Source organism: Pongo pygmaeus, chromosome 3 (genome assembly GCF_028885625.2).
Source record: "Pongo pygmaeus isolate AG05252 chromosome 3, NHGRI_mPonPyg2-v2.0_pri, whole genome shotgun sequence".
Lineage (NCBI taxonomy): Eukaryota > Metazoa > Chordata > Mammalia > Primates > Hominidae > Pongo > Pongo pygmaeus.
The window spans coordinates 100412919-100428764 of NC_072376.2; the positions used below are offsets into that span (position 1 = coordinate 100412919).

Genomic DNA, 15846 nt, shown 5'->3' on the forward strand with positions numbered 1-15846 from the left:
GGCCTGGGGGTTGGAGACCCCTGTAATAAAGCATGTACAGAATCTGTATAAAGAAAGTTACAAAATGCTGATTATAAAAAAAAAGACCTAAATACTTGGGGAGACACAACATGTTCACAGATTGGAAGGCTCAACATAGTAAACAGGTCAGTTCTTCCTAAATTGATCTGTAGGCTTAACACGATTCTTATCCAAAAATCATCACCATTTTTTGTAGACATAGAGAAATTTATTCTAAAATTTATATGGGAAGGTAAAGGCTTTAAGAATAACCAAAACAATTTTGAAAAAGAACAATAAATCACTCTTTATGATTTTAAGGCTTACTATGTAGCTACAGTAATCAAGAAGGGGTGGTACTGGCAGGAGAATGGAAACATAGATCAATGGAACAGACTGGAGAACCCAGAAATATATCTACATAAACATGCCCAATTGTTTTTGACAAAAGAAGGAATACAATCTAATAAGGAAGAGGAGATGGTCTTTGCAATAAATAGTGTTGGAGCAATTGAATATCAATAGGCAAAAACAGAAACAAAAACAAAACCCTTAACCTCACACTTTATACAAATATTAACTCAAACTGGATCAGAGACTTAAATGTAAAATATAAAACTATAAAGCTTCTAGAAAAAAAATAGAAGAAAATCTTCAGACCTAGGACTAGGCAAATAGTTCTTAGACGTCACACCAAAGCAATAATCCATAAAAAGAAATAATTATAAATTAGACTTCATAAAAATTTAAACCTTTGCTCTGTGAAACTTCCTGCTAAAAGGAATTACAGACCAGAGAAAATATTTGCAAACCACACATCCTGCAAAGAACTTTTATCTAGAATATAAAGTTCTACACACTAGCTACTCATAGTGCAGAATCCACAAGTTAAAGGGCTTAGTCTCACAAGACTGTCCTCACTTCAGACACCAGTCCTCACCAGTCCTAGGTCTCCAGGGTACCCATAACTGATGTCCAACTTGGCTACAAATACAGGGGTTTCCATGACCTCCTTTCAGATTTAATAATCTGCTGAAAACAACTAAAAAAAATTCAGAAAAACATTTACTCATGTTTACCTGTGATACAGTTTGGCTGTGTCCCCACCCAAATCTCATCTTGAGTTGTAGTTCCCATAATCCCCATATGTCACGGGAGGAACCCAGTGGGAGGTAATTGAATCATGGGGGCAATTACCCCCATGCTGTTCTCGTGATAATGAGTGGGGTCTCCAGAGATCCGATGGTGTTTTTTTTTTTAGACCGAGTTTCACTCTTCACTCTTGTTGCCTAGGCTGGAGTGCAGTGGCATGATCCCGACTCACTGAAACCTTCGCCTCCCAGGTTCAAGCAATTCTCCTGCCTCAGCCTTCCTGAGTAGCTGGGATTACAGGCATGCGCCACCATGCCTGGCTAATTCTGTGTTTTTAGTAGAGACAGGATTTCTCCATGTTGGTCAGGCTGGTCTTGAACTCCCGACCTCAGATGATCCGCCCACCTCGGCCTCCCAAAGTGCTGGGATTACACGTGTGAGCCACCGTGCCTCACTGATCCGATGGTTTTATAAAAGGCATTTCCCGCCCTTCGCTCTGCACTTGTTGCAGCTGCCATGTGAAGAAGTACATGTTTGCTTCCCCTTCTGCCATGATTGTACGTTTCCTGAGGCCTCCCAAGCCATGCTGAACTGTGAGTCAATTAAACCTCTTTCCTTTATAAATCACCCAGTCTCCAGTATGTCTCTATTAGCAGCATGAGAACAGACTAATACAACTGGTTTATTATAAAGGGTACAACTGAGGAACAGCCAAATGACATAGATGCATTAGGCAAGGTATGGGGGAAAGAGGGGTATGCAGAGCTTCCATGCTCTTTCTGAGTGTACTACCCTCCCAGCACCTTGATTTGTTCACCAACCTGGAAGCTTCCTGAAACCTATGCTTTAGGAGGTTTTAATAGAGGTTTTATTGCACAGATATGATTGATTATACCATTGGTCATTCGTGATTGAACACAATCTCCAGCCCCTCTCCCCTTTCCAGAGGTCAGGGAGACAGACTAAAAGTTTCAACTCTCTAACCATGGTTTGCTCTTTCTGGTTACCAGCCCCTGTCCTGAAGCTATCCAGGAACCCTGGCCACCAGTCATCTTATTAGCAAACGAAAGATACTCGCCACTCAGGACAGTCCAAGTGTTTTAGGAGCTGTATGCCTGGAAGCAAGGGCAAAGATGAAATATAGTTTTTATTAAACTACAATAAAGAATTCTCAAAAGTCAAAATTTAAAAATCAAACAATCCAATTAGGGAATGGACAATAGACATGCCCTGACATTTTAACCAAAGAGGATATATAGATGGGAAATAAACACATGAAGAGATGCTCAACGTCCTTAGCCATCAGAGAAAGGCAAGTTAAAATCGAAAGAGCATACCACTACGACACACCTAGCAGAATGACTAAAACTAAAATTAGTGACAACATCAAATGCTGGCAAGGATGTGGAGAAACTGATCACTCATACAGCTGGTAGGAATGTAATATAGCATAATGACTCTGGAAAATACATTGGCATTTTTTTTTAACTTAGACTTACCTATGATCCACAAATTGCACTCTTGGCTATATATCCTAGGGAAATGAAAACTTATTTATTTTCATACAGAAATTTGTATATGTTTAGAGCAGCTTTATTTGTAATAGTCCAAAACTGGAACTACCCAAATGTACTTAAATGGTCAAATGCTTGAACAAACTGTAGCACTGTATGCATTCTATGGAATACTATTCAGCAACAAAAAGGAATGAACTACTGATACACACAACTTGGATGAACCTTGAGGAAATTATTCTGAGTGGAGAAAGCCAATTACAAAAGGACACATAGTGCATGAATTCATTTATATAACATTTGTGAAATAATGTAATTATAGAGATGGAGAACAGATTAGTGGTTGTCAGAGATTAGAGATGGAGGAGATGTAACAGTGTGGCTATAAAGTCGTAACATGAGGTAGTTTTGTGGCGATGATACCTTTATTTTGATGGTGGTGACAGTTATGCAAAGCTACACATGCAATAAAATTGCACAGAGCTATGCACACATGCAATAACTGAAACCTGAGAAAGCTCTATGGATTGTACTGATGTCAATTTTCTGTTTCCAATATTGTACCTGGTTTTATAAGATGTTAACACTGAGGAAGGGTTGATGTAGGGTACACAGGACCTCCCTGTATATTTCTTGGTACCTCTCTGTAAATCTACAGTTATTTCAAAGTAAAAAGTTTAATTACAAAAAAAAGATACATAACTGATCTCCCATCATACCGCCTTTTCTAATTTTCACTAAAATGCCCATGAAGACAGAGAATAAAGAAGATTTACACCAATGAATCATTTGAGTATATCCTAATCTCTCCTAACCAGAAGACAAAAAAGTGTACGCAGATTTTTACTCCAGATTTCCCCAGATTTTGCTTAAGGTAAAAGAAATAAAGAAACAGGAGGAGGAGGGGGAAAAGGGGAAAGAGGAGGACAAAGAGAAGAAGAAGAAGGAAGAGGAGGTGGGGGAGAAGGAAAAAAAGACAGTCAAGGGTGATGTCATGCCTATAGTCCTAGCTACTCAGGAGGCTGAGGCAAGAAGATCCTGTGAGCCCAGGAGGTCAAGGCTTCAGTGAGCTATGACCGCACCACTGCATTCCAACCTCAGAAACAGAGCGAGACCATGTCTCAAAAAAAAAAAAAGAGGAGAGAAGACAAAACCACTTCATACCTGCCCACTGTCTGACGGCTAACTCAAAGATGAAGAACTTGTGCCAACAAGAAAGGGTTGCAGTAATTCCTCCACCTTCCATTAATGAGCTGAAGGACAGTAATGTTCTATACTGGACCCTTTCCCTGGTATCTTTATTTATCAGAGCAGAGATGCCAAATCCCAGAAAACAATTGAGCGGGAAATAGAGATGGAAATAAGCCTACATCAAATTCTAAAAATTAATTTTCCTCCAGATAAAGCAATATATGTGGATTAGAGATAAAAATCTCTAATACCCTGGTAGCAGTATGTGCAAGGATTATACACACACATTTTTTTTTTTTTTTTTGAGATGCAGTTGCTCTGTCACCCAGGCTAGAGTGCAATAGTGCGATGTCGGCTCACTGCAACCTCTGCCTCCCAGGTTCAAGCGATTCTCCCACCTCAGCCTCCCAAGTAGCTGGGACCACAGGTGCGTGCCCCCACGTCTGGCTAAGTTTTGTATTCTTTTAGTAGAGACAGGGTTTCGCCATGTTGGTCAGGCTGGTTTCAAAATCCTGACCTCAGGTGATCCACCACCCACCTTGGCCTCCCAAAGTTCTGGGATTACAGGCATGAGCCACCGCATCTGGCCTACACACACATTTTATGTTGACACATTCTTTATTTACTGGGACATTAGAAAATTACATGTCAAAGAATGCTTAAAGATATCCATTAATAGAGTTTAACAGAGGCCATATAGCTTGCAAAATATGAAGGACAAAATAAAGAAAATGGTACATAAAGCGAAAACTAAATCATTGAATAACAAGAACATATTTTTAAAGAGAAAACACTGAAATAACAGAATGATGAAAGAAATCAATTGTAACAACAAATATAAATAGAAGAAGCCTCTCTGTTAAGACAAAGATTCACATGATGGAAAATAATAATAATAGATCCTACATCATTTTTTGTTTCACTTTGCTTTAGGTGTTTTCCTTACAAATAAAGTAAAACATTTTTAAAGATTTGCAACATTACTGTTAAATAAGAAGTAAAATTTAAAAACAAATAACATGAAATGAAACAAAGAACTTATTCTACATTGTTAAAGATCCAATAAAGATATAACTATCATAAACCACTATGCAGCAAATAACAGACCAACAAAATATTATAAACCAAAAACTATTACAACCACAATGAATAATTAATAAAAACATACGAATAGTGAGAATTTCAACTTATTACTTGGAATCACTTAGATTCGCTTAGAAAATTGGTGACATACTCAGCAGAACAGTTTCACAAGGAGTCATACAAGACAGACCAGCCTTTACTCTAGGCTAGTTTGGTCCTACTATGGAGGCATTGTCCTTCTAAGTATTCTCTTCAACACCTCATACAGTGTAAGATTTCTTCACTTCAGATGACAAAAACTTGAGAAATTTCCCAGTCTATGTGAACATCAGGAATTTTTCCACCTGTTTCTTTCTGGTAGTTCTTTCCCTTGCCTCAGGTGGGTTCCCCAAACGCATGCTCTGAAAACTCAAGGGAAACTCTCTGGAGGTAGCTGGAGCTCTTTCTCTGCACAATACTCTTTTTTTTAGTTCTTTGTGAATTCTGTCCACTTTGACTTTCCCCAAATTCTCAGTGAACTCTGTCTTCTCAATTGAGTGAGACTGATAGCTTGGAATCTCTCTCTAGGGAATCGGTGGAGAAACCATAGGGTTTACTTCCTTTGTTTATCTTCTTTGAAAAATTACTGTTTATACTGCCTGTTGTCCTGTGTTTGAGAACCATCCTTTATAAATTTTGTCTATTTTTTTTAAAGTAAGAGGGTCCCTGTTGCTCCATCAGAGCCAGGAACAGAAATCCATTAAAAATAATTTTAACTTTAAAAAATAATGAAAAATATAAAATAAAATACATGACCATGGAAAAATGAAAAGTGAGCTGGCAGAATTCACAGGAGGAATTAAAGATTTAAATAAATAATTAGGAAAAGAAAAGCCACCTTTGAAACCACAAAATCATGAATGGTACAATAATATGAAGGTCAAGATTTATAAAAATCCTATTAAAAATAAAAATAGAAAATGACAGAAAAAGAAATTAGAAAGGAGATAATACAGAAACATGACACAGTAGCTCAACATATGCATAATAGGTATTGCTAAATTTACAGAATTAATGAAACAGCAGATTATTTGAAATTATAAAAGAAGAAAACCTTGTTAAAATAAGTGAAAATTTGAATTTGCTGATTAAACATGCACAATATCTCCTAGGTAAATAGTTATGCTGAATAATCAACAGAAAGATGTATCCGAGAGCAGGATAACAATAGCAATAATAATAATTTCACTAAACAGACATAACTTTTGGGCCAAATAATAATAATAATAAAATAAAGTCATGTACTCAGCCTGAGAGAAAAACAATGGGTTTAATCTGACCTCCTACTTTTCCCATAACAACATTTAATGGCAGAGGAAAGTGGAGGAATATTTAGAAAATCCTAAAGAGGAGGAGAAAAGATTAAGCCAAAAAATATAATGCCCAATCCATTCGTTTTATGTCTATGGTAACAGAAAGGCCTTCTTAATTTTAAACAGATTTGGGGAATAATGAAGCATTAATGGATTGTTCTTTGAAAACAAACCAAAAAAAAAAACACCTAATAAAAAATCTACTCCAGAAGGATTAAATCAAGAGAAAAAAATTCAAGGAAGAAAAATTCATGTTTGCGAAGTACTGGTAGTAACTAACTATTGGGTACTGTGCTCAGTACCTGGATGACAGGATCTTTCATACCCCAAATCTCAGCATCACACAATATACCCAGGTAACAAACCTGCACATGTACCTCTGAGTCTAAAATAAAAGTTGAAAAAAAAAGAGAAAACTAGCTTTATTTTTAATGGTTTGCTTTAATGTAACAGCAGTGTGTAACTCAGTACAAACATTGAAAGTGATCAGAAAACTCAGGAATTTTGATTATAGGAACTGTGGAATATTCTATATATATCTGAAACTTATAGTTACTTGTTTTAGGATATCCATAATAAAACTCTTTCATGTGGTCTTCTGGGTCATTGTTTTCAGGAATAAGCTTGGTGTATAATATTGAATGCTCTTAGAAGTTGGATCTGCATATTTTCTCTTTTATCTCTATAAATTAAATAATACTAGGAACTATCTTCTATAAAATAGAAATTTAACAATATGTCAATGACTATCTATAAAGATAATATGCTTTTAAAAAAGTACTGGTAGTAAACAATGAAAAATTTAAATATATAAAATAAGTTATATTTACTGTTGTACAACAAAATGAAAGTTTATACACTTTGGCAAATGTAAAAGATATTTATTTTAAAAGGTGTTTGTTGGTAAAAAGTTTACATTTGCTAATATCCTTATCTTTAAGAAGAAAGGTCAAAGGCTACTGTATTAGTCCATTCTCACACTGCTATAAAGCTACTATCCAAGACTGGGTAATTTATAAAGGAAAAAGGTTTAATTGACTCACAGTTCTACATGGCTGGGGAGGCCTCAGGAAACTTACAATCATGGTGGAAGGAGAAGGGGAAGCAAGGACCTTCTTCACCTGGTGGCAGGAGAGACAAGTGAGGATGCAGGAAAAACTGCCATTTATAAAACCATCAGATCTCATGAGAATTCACTCACTGTCACGAGAACAGCACGGGGGAAACTGCCTTCATAATTCAATCACCTCCCTCCCTTGACATGTGGGGATTACAATTGGAGATAAGATTTGAGTGGAGACACAGAGCCAAACTATATCAGCTACTGAAAAAAGTTGATAAATTAAAAAAAAAATTGAAGATAAGCCACAGACTGAGAGAAAATATTTGCAAAAGACCTATCTGATAAAGGACTGTGATTCAAAATATACAAAGAACCCTTAAAGTTCAATAAGAAAATAAGCCACCCGATTGAAAAATAGGCCCAAAAGCCTTACCAGGAAGGGTAGATACCATGACCACAAGGGTAGTTTTTCCTAGGGCAAGGCTTCTCTATTCCACTGAAGACTTGCTGATCCCTGTGATTTCTCCAAATGTGGGAAACTCAACTGCGTAATTTGTGGTAGTAGCATACTGCATTCATGCTTTTCCCTGGTAAATAAAAGGAAAAAAATGAGCCAACAACCTGAACAGACACCTTACCAAAGAAGATATACAGATGGCAACTGAGCATATGAAAAGATGCTCCACATATATGTCAATAAGGAATTGCCAATTAAAACAATGAGATCCAATTGCCCACCCATCTGAATGGCCAAAATCCAAAACACTGATAATGCTACTGCTGTTGAGGATGTGGAAAAAGAACTCTTATTTATTGCTGATGGGAATGCTGTAAATAATATTACAAAGACATGTACCTGTATATTCATTGCAGCACTCTTCATAATAGCAAAGACATAGAGTCAATCTAGGTGCCCATCAATGATGGATTGGATTTTTTAAAACATGGTATGTATACACTATGGAATACTATGAAGCTATGAAAAAGAATAAAATCATGTCCTTTGCAGCAACATGGATGCAGCTGGAGGCCATTATCCTAAACAAATTAACATAGTAGCTGAAAGCCAAATACCACATGTTCTCACTTATAAGTGGGAGCTAACCATTGGGTGCTCATGGATAAACATGGCAACAATAGACAGTGGGGAATACAAGAGGAGGGAGGGACGGAAAGGGGCAAGGGTAAAGTTGAAATAATTTTTTTAATTGTTTAAAAGGATAGTTTTTGGCTCATGGAGTCCAGGGGTGGATCTAGCTTCAATTAGTTCTAACTCGGGGTTCAAATGATGTCCTGAGAACCTGGTCTTTCTCTGTCTCTTTGATCTGCTCTCTTCAAATACAGATTCCTAGGACCTAGCTGAGACATAATGAATCAGAATCCCTAGAAGTTAGACTCCAGAATCTTTATTTAAAATAAAACGAAATAAAAAAACCTTCCCAGAAGAATGTCATAAAGCTCTTATTGGTTAAATGTTTTATCCATGTATAGCAAGCTAGTTACAAGCTTCTTGCAGGCATAAACAACTTCTTTAGCATCCTAATCATATCTAAGAATGTACGAAGTGGACATAAAACAGGTACTCTGCAAAGTCTGGTAGATCTGGGAATGCTGGAAGCCTCATTCATGTTGGCATCAAAAGGTATTTGAAAAAAAATTCTGATAAGCTTTGGAAAAATCTGGGCTAGTGAAAATTGGATTTAAAGTTTTTTTAAAAAATAACTATACCCAAAGAGTATTAGTGAATAAACTAGAGTTGATGAAGAGAAGAGTCTCACACAGTATTTCAAAGAACTCTGTTCTTGGCCCCAATTTGTTCAAAATTCTTTTGAACTTTGATAAAAATATAGATAATAAATATCATATCTGCATCTGACAAAACCAGATGGCACATAATAAAAATGTATTTCATAATGTTCTTGAATAGCATGGCCACCCAAACATTAGTTCAATTTTAGTATTCTTCCACTATCCACATTATAAGTATTTTTTGTATCTCTATTGTTGGCGCCATTTTCCCCCTGAGCATCAACATTTTGGCTGCCAGCTTGTCTGGACTTACATCTTTAAAACTCTAAATCTGGTAGGAAGAAAAGCTTTTCTTTTCCAACAACTGGAAAAAAAATTTCTGGCCTAATTCTTTTTTTAACAGAACAGGATAACATACTCGTGAAATACCATTCACAGGGGCCAAGGGGACGTGATGCTGATTGGCCAAGCCTGAGCTCCACAATCACCACTTGGGAGCTAGCAGTGGTGTCAGCCACACCTGAGACACATACAGGCTAAGAATGGCAGCAGGGGTGGGTAGGTGGGGGTGTCCCCAAGAAAACTTGCACTAGAAAACGGACTGGCTGCTGAGCTGCTAAGAAGCCAGGGTCCCTGCCTTCCAGGAGTTTATGTGCCACTCAGGAAGATGTCTATGTGAACAGATATTTTCAGTATAAGGTGGCAAATGTTGGCATAAAGGTTTACAGGGTAGAGAGGCATGTAAATTCAGGCTGGGAGCCAAGATTGTGTCTATGGAAGGTTCCAGGGAGAGATGAAGTCTGAGTCTAGAAAGATTCCTAAGTTTTTGTGGGTAGAGAAGTTGAGAAATGATCTATGGATGTTTCCAGGCAGTTTAACTATAAGATTTGATCTCGTTGAAGGTAGGAATCATGTCTTATCTTTGTCGCTCTGGAATGCAACACAGTGCCTGGCATGTAGCGGACACTTAATACATGTTTTATAAACATATTAATATTCCTTCATTAGTCCTCAACAAAAATTCTGTGGGGGATTTATAAGATGGGTATTTAACCTCATTATCCAGAGAAGGAAATTGAGATAGAGAGATTAGGTCATCAAGATCACGGTGCCAGCCAATTATGGTGCCAAGATAACCCCACAGAGACAGGGATGTATGCAGGCCAATCCAAACCAAAATTTAGTCACGAAGAAGGCCACAAATCCTAGCTTTATGTTATTAAAGCATCAAAATGAGAAACAAAGTAAAGTCAAAGTCTTACTGTGGTTAGCAGTTCTTCTCATAAAGCCCAAAACAACAGATTTTCTTCTAATGATTTCAGATGTCAAGTGGTAAAAATTGATTTTACAATGTTCTTGAGTAAATAAGTACTGGGGAAAAAAATGAGGAGGAAACATGTTTGTTTGGGTAAATTGCTAAGCAACGCCACACATGCCAGAAACTCCTTTTGGATTTCCTCTCGAGGTGGAGACCGTGAAACCAACGGGTACTTCAGTTTGTGTCTGTTTCATCAGTTCACACTGGAAAATAAAAGCCAAACAGGCAATTCTAATAATACAAGAGTCAGAGGTGTGGAGGCCACTAATATTAAATTAGACTGAACTGTTTAAGGCTGCCTTTTAAAATGGCTCCTTCCAGCATCCACGGTGGCACTAAGACTGAGGTGAGATTTGTGCAGCGTGTCCAGGAAGATCTAGCACACTGATGAAAAAAAATAACAAACGGCAGCCAGGCCATGTTATCTATCCCACTCAATATTTCCAGACCCTAAAGATGATGGAAATTTGTAATGTGACAACAGGATTGTGGAAATGAGATGAAAAAAACTTTGTGCATGTCACTTATTTAATAATGGAAAATTTCTTATTAGAAGTAAGGTCTTCAGATGGGTATTAAAGGAAGGAATTCTGTGGGTAGGGAGAGAAATTTACAGCCTCAGGGCCTGCTTGAGCAAAAGCTGGGCACTCTAAAGGGGAGAAACAAATTAACATAAAAGCACAAAAGGGAACCTTGGTAAGCCAGAAGGAATGAATAAGTATTTGAACAGGAAATATATTAGATGGCTGGTGTTGGGTTTATGAAAATTAAGATTGAAATTAATATTGAAACTCCAAAATGTAAGATTTAGGGTGCAATGGACCACATGCTATTTAAGTGGTATTACACAAAAATTGCTGCGAATTTTTAATGATTACATTTCTTGCAATAATTTGTAAAGAAAATTTTGGGTAAGCACACATATAACTCCGAATTATGTATGTGCAGACACATTTCCAATCAATTTGAATTCTTTTAAGGGTGAGGATATAGTTTCAGGAAGAAGATTTCAGATTCTGTTTTAAATAGGAACTGACACTCTAGAAAGAAAAAAAAAAGGCCTATTTATGTTATCATTAACTATAGTGTCTGTACTCCTCAACATGCATCTGAGGCTTCCCATGATCTGGCCCTACCTACCTTCCCTACCCATGCTAGCCTGGGCAATCTCTCTTCTGAATCCCCTCAAACCCTGTAAAATATAAGCTCACCTCTATGAGAGCTGGGCTTTTCCCCTATTTAATGAATTGCCATCTCTCCTAGTATTGTGCCTGGCATATAGTAGGTGTTTAGTATTTGTTATAGAAGCCTCTAGGATTGGCACGGAGCCCTCCAGAAACTCACAGCCTAGCTGGAACAAAGACATCCACAAAAGCAATTACAATAGATGAAAATAGTTATCATAATTCAGATATAAGAGCTAAGACCACTTCTAAGACTAACAAAGACATCCACAAAAGCAATTATCATAGATGAAAACAGTTATCATGATTAAGATATAAGAGCTAAGATTACTTCTAACACTAATAGCACGTACATTTCAGACGGTGTTCCACATGCTATGGTCTGGGTGTTTGTGTTCCCCCCCATAATTCATACATTGAAATCCTAACCTTCAAAGTGATGGTATAAGGAGGTGGGGCCTCTGAGAGGTGATTACATCATGGGGGTGGAGCCCTCACAAGTGGGATTAGTGCCCTTAGAGAAGCAGCTCAAGGGAGCTCTTTTGCCCCTTCTACCGTAAGACACAGCTAGGAGGCGCAGTCTATGAACCAGAAAGCGACCCTCACCAGACAACAAATCTGCTGGCAGCATGATCTTGGACTGTCCAGCTTCCAGAACTGTGAGAAATAAAGGTTCGTTGTTTATAAGCCACCCAGTACATGATATTTTTTACAGCAGCCCGAATGGACTAAAACACATGTATTAATTCACCTAATCCTCACAACAACCCTATGAGGTAGGCATTATCATTATCCTCATTTTTGGCGGTACAAGGAGATAAAGTGACTTTCCCAAGGTCACACAGCTAGGAAGTAGGGAGCAAAATCGGAATCCAGGCAGTCTGGCTCCAGGGTCCTTACAACGAATTAGTGACTGCAGGCACAAGCATAGAGTAAGTCTTGACTCAAAGACCACTGAATTTTCTTCTAAGTCTGGGATTCCAGATGATTGCTTCACTGGTGCTAACAGTGAAGTATAGAAATGTGGGGGAAATATTTATGAAGCCTCTTCCATTTGGAACACATTGGTGCTTCTCAAATTTTGGATGCCTGAGAATCCCCTGTGAAGATTCAGAATTTCAGGACTGGAATCTGGAAGCTTTTGAGTCAATAAGGTTGGAATGGGGACCCAGTATCTATATTTTTAGCAAGTGCTCCAAGTGATGCTGGAGATCTTCTGATCACAATTTGAAAACATTGTACTAGGCCTACTTTCCAGAGGACCCTTTGGCTCAGATTCTGCATTCTCTTTCCAGGCCTGGCTGTCCTCTGTTGGAATGTGTCTGTAAGAATCCTTTGACTCTGCAGTGCTGGTGGTGCTATTCAGGACATCTTCAGCTTCAGAACTTCCTTGGAAGACAGGCACCATAACCCTTAACCCACTTGGTAATCTCTCATTTTTGGTCTGTCTCCTCTTGAAGGCCAAGGCTGTATCATACTCTGCTCTACATGCCCAGATCTTAATTCAGGGCACAGGAAATGTCTTCAGAATGAACTGATGAATAGCATGAGCTAGGGCTGTGCTCCAGACACACCAGTCTTGCCTTTGAGAAGCTCACAGTTAAGAGAAGAACATGAATATCTAAATTAGTAAACTGCAGGATCAGGTAATAGGTAGCCATAATTAACTAAATATTAGCAGCATGTTATATGTGCCTAGAGAACAAATGAATAATTCGTTAAGGTGGATGGATGGCATGGGAGGCCATGCTAGAGGAGTAGATTAAGGGCTGTTAAAGCTAAATTGTGTCCTCCCCAAAATTTCTGTGTTGAAGTCCTAACTCCCATTACCTCAGAACATGACCATACTTGGAGACAGGGTCTTTACAGAAGTAATGAAGTGAAAACAAGGTCATGAGGGTAGGCCCTAATCCAATATGATGTATAAGAATAGACAATTAGGACACAGACGCATACAGAGGGAAGAGGGAAGATGGCGTGAGGACACAAAAGCGGGGCCATCTGCAAGCCAAGGAGAGAGGCCTCAGAAGAAACCAACTCTGCCACACCTCGTGAGAAAATACATTTTTTTCTTTTCTTTTTCCTTCCTTCCTTCCTTCTTTTTTTCTTCTCTCTCTTTCTTTTATGAGACAGAGTCTCACGCTGTCACTTGGAGTGCAGTAGCCCGATCTCGGCTCACTACATCCTCTGCCTCCCGGGCTCAAGCGATCTTCCCACCTCAGTGTCCCGAGTAGCTGGGACCAAAGTACACACCACAAAGCCTGGCTAATTTTTGTATTTTTTGTAGAGACAAGGTGAGCAAATAAATTTCTGTTAAGCCACCCAGTCTCTGATACTTTGTTATGGCAGCCCTAACAAACAAATACAGGAGCAGATTATGAGAATTTACTAAACCAAACCACAGAAATTAAATTTTATCCTTTCAGCTGCCAGAAGCCCACAGAGGTATCTAAGCATCAACGTGACAAATAAGCAGCTTTGGTTCTGCAATGTAACCTGGAAATAGTGAGGACACCGACGTGGAGAATAGAGATGGAGTTGACAGGGATCAATTGTTCTAATGCGGAATAATGCAAGACATAAGATCAAGCCAGCAGGAATGAGAAAGAGAGATCATATCAGGGAGATATTTGTGGGGCAAAAGTAACAAGAAGATGAGGTGTAGGCGGTGGAGGGTAAACCGCGAGCCTTCCATGAAGAAGAGTGGCCTGGGAAGTGAGGAGGACAGCGAAGCTCCAAACCTCACCTTGGGATACGGGAAGTGAAGCAGGTTCCAGAGAAGGGGACAAGACAATGACTTAGGGTAGGATAAATTTCAGACAATTGCAGAGCATCACGTTAGATGTGTTCAGAAGAGTGGAAAAAAAGTTCTGTGCCTAGGCCCTCATGCAGGATTCTGTTGCTAGAAGTCAGTGCTGGCCGCAGGGAGACCGGAGATAACGGTGGAGGCACCAGCGATCCGAGAGTCCTATGACGAATCCCTGGGATCCACACAATGTGTGGAGCCAGAAGCCAACCAAAGATCGAGAAAGCATCTCCAAACCAGCAGAATCACGGGCAGGAGGCCCGCCAAATGCACAGCAAGTCAGCCTTGGTAGTTTGCAAATGGAAAGATTTCTTTGCCCCGCTGGAGACTTCAGCTCAGGCTGGATGTCGCTAATTCACACCATCTCACCAAAAGGTTCTTTCCCTGCACTTTGGTGAATCGAGGCAGAAGTGGCTGGTGGTTAACGGGGACCCAAGAGTTATCTCAGCGTCGGGCAGGCATCGACAGCTCCAGAAGCCCTTTCCCTGCAGGCGGGCTGGCGAGTGAGCGATTCTCTCCCTTCCCAGGCATGGAACGTGGGCGCCCGCGCCCGGGCTCCGGTTCCACTTGGAACGCGGACTCAGGAGCCGCCGGGCAAGCGCGCAGACCGCGGGGGCGGCTCCCTCGCGCCTCCCGGCTCAGCGCGCCGAGGCGGATGGGCGAGGCGGGGCGAGGCGGGGCGAGGCGGGGCGAGGCGGGGCGAGGCGGGGCGAGGCCAGAGGGAGGCGGGCCAAGGGGGCGGGCGAGGGAAACGCGGGACCGCCGGGAGGTCGGGGGCGGGGAGCAGGAGGCGGCGGGCGCCGGGAAGAAAGGAACATGGCTCCTGAGGCGCACAGTGCCGAGCGCGGCGCCGCGCACCCGCGCGCCGGACGCCAGTGACCGTGATGGTGAACTCCAGTCGCGTGCAGCCTCAGCAGCCCGGGGACGCCAAGCGGCCGCCCGCGCCCCGCGCGCCGGACCCGGGCCGGCTGATGGCTGGCTGCACGGCCGTGGGCGCCAGCCTCGCCGCCCCGGGCGGCCTCCGCGAGCAGCGGGGCCTGGAGATCGAGATGCAGCGCATCCGGCAGGCGGCCGCGCGGGACCCCCCGGCCGGAGCCTCGGCCTCCCCTTCTCCTCCGCTCTCGTCGTGCTCCCGGCAGGCGTGGAGCCGCGATAACCCCGGCTTCGAGGCCGAGGAGGAGGAGGAGGAGGTGGAAGGGGAAGAAGGCGGAATGGTGGTGGAGATGGACGTAGAGTGGCGCCCGGGCAGCCGGAGGTCGGCCGCCTCCTCGGCCGTGAGCTCCGCGGGCGCGCGGGGCCGGGGGCTTGGGGGCTACCACGGCGCCGGCCACCCGAGCGGGAGGCGGCGCCGGCGAGAGGACCAGGGCCCGCCGTGCCCCAGCCCGGTCGGCGGCGGGGACCCGCTGCATCGCCACCTCCCCCTGGACGGGCAGCCGCCCCGAGTGGCCTGGGCGGAAAGGCTGGTTCGCGGGCTGCGAGGTAAGAGCGCGCGAC

At 41.3% G+C, this 15846-nt stretch overlaps 1 protein-coding gene, 1 long non-coding RNA gene and 1 other non-coding gene across 5 annotated transcripts in view; 2 read left to right on the forward strand and 1 right to left on the reverse strand.

The window, feature by feature from the left end:
- Positions 1 to 4402: 4402 nt before the first annotated feature.
- Positions 4403 to 14987, reverse strand: LOC134739446 (uncharacterized). Its single transcript, XR_010126083.1, has 4 exons — positions 14293 to 14987; positions 7729 to 7882; positions 7276 to 7353; positions 4403 to 5817 (listed from the first exon to the last, which is right to left on the reverse strand). It is a non-coding gene; the product is annotated as an uncharacterized LOC134739446 (long non-coding RNA).
- On the forward strand, positions 7721 to 7885 carry LOC129036009 (U1 spliceosomal RNA). The gene has a single exon (XR_008502477.1). It is a non-coding gene; the product is annotated as a U1 spliceosomal RNA (small nuclear RNA).
- A 132-nt stretch (positions 14988 to 15119) lies between the features above and the next one.
- The window catches only part of PKD2 (polycystin 2, transient receptor potential cation channel), a 77742-nt gene continuing 77015 nt past the window's right edge, over positions 15120 to 15846 (forward strand). For all 3 annotated transcript variants that reach the window (XM_054484443.2, XM_063663875.1, XM_054484444.2), the window contains exon 1: positions 15120 to 15831. In XM_054484443.2, the coding sequence (XP_054340418.1) occupies positions 15237 to 15831 (595 nt within the window). In that variant the 5' untranslated portion in view covers positions 15120 to 15236. The remainder of the gene's footprint in view (positions 15832 to 15846) is intronic.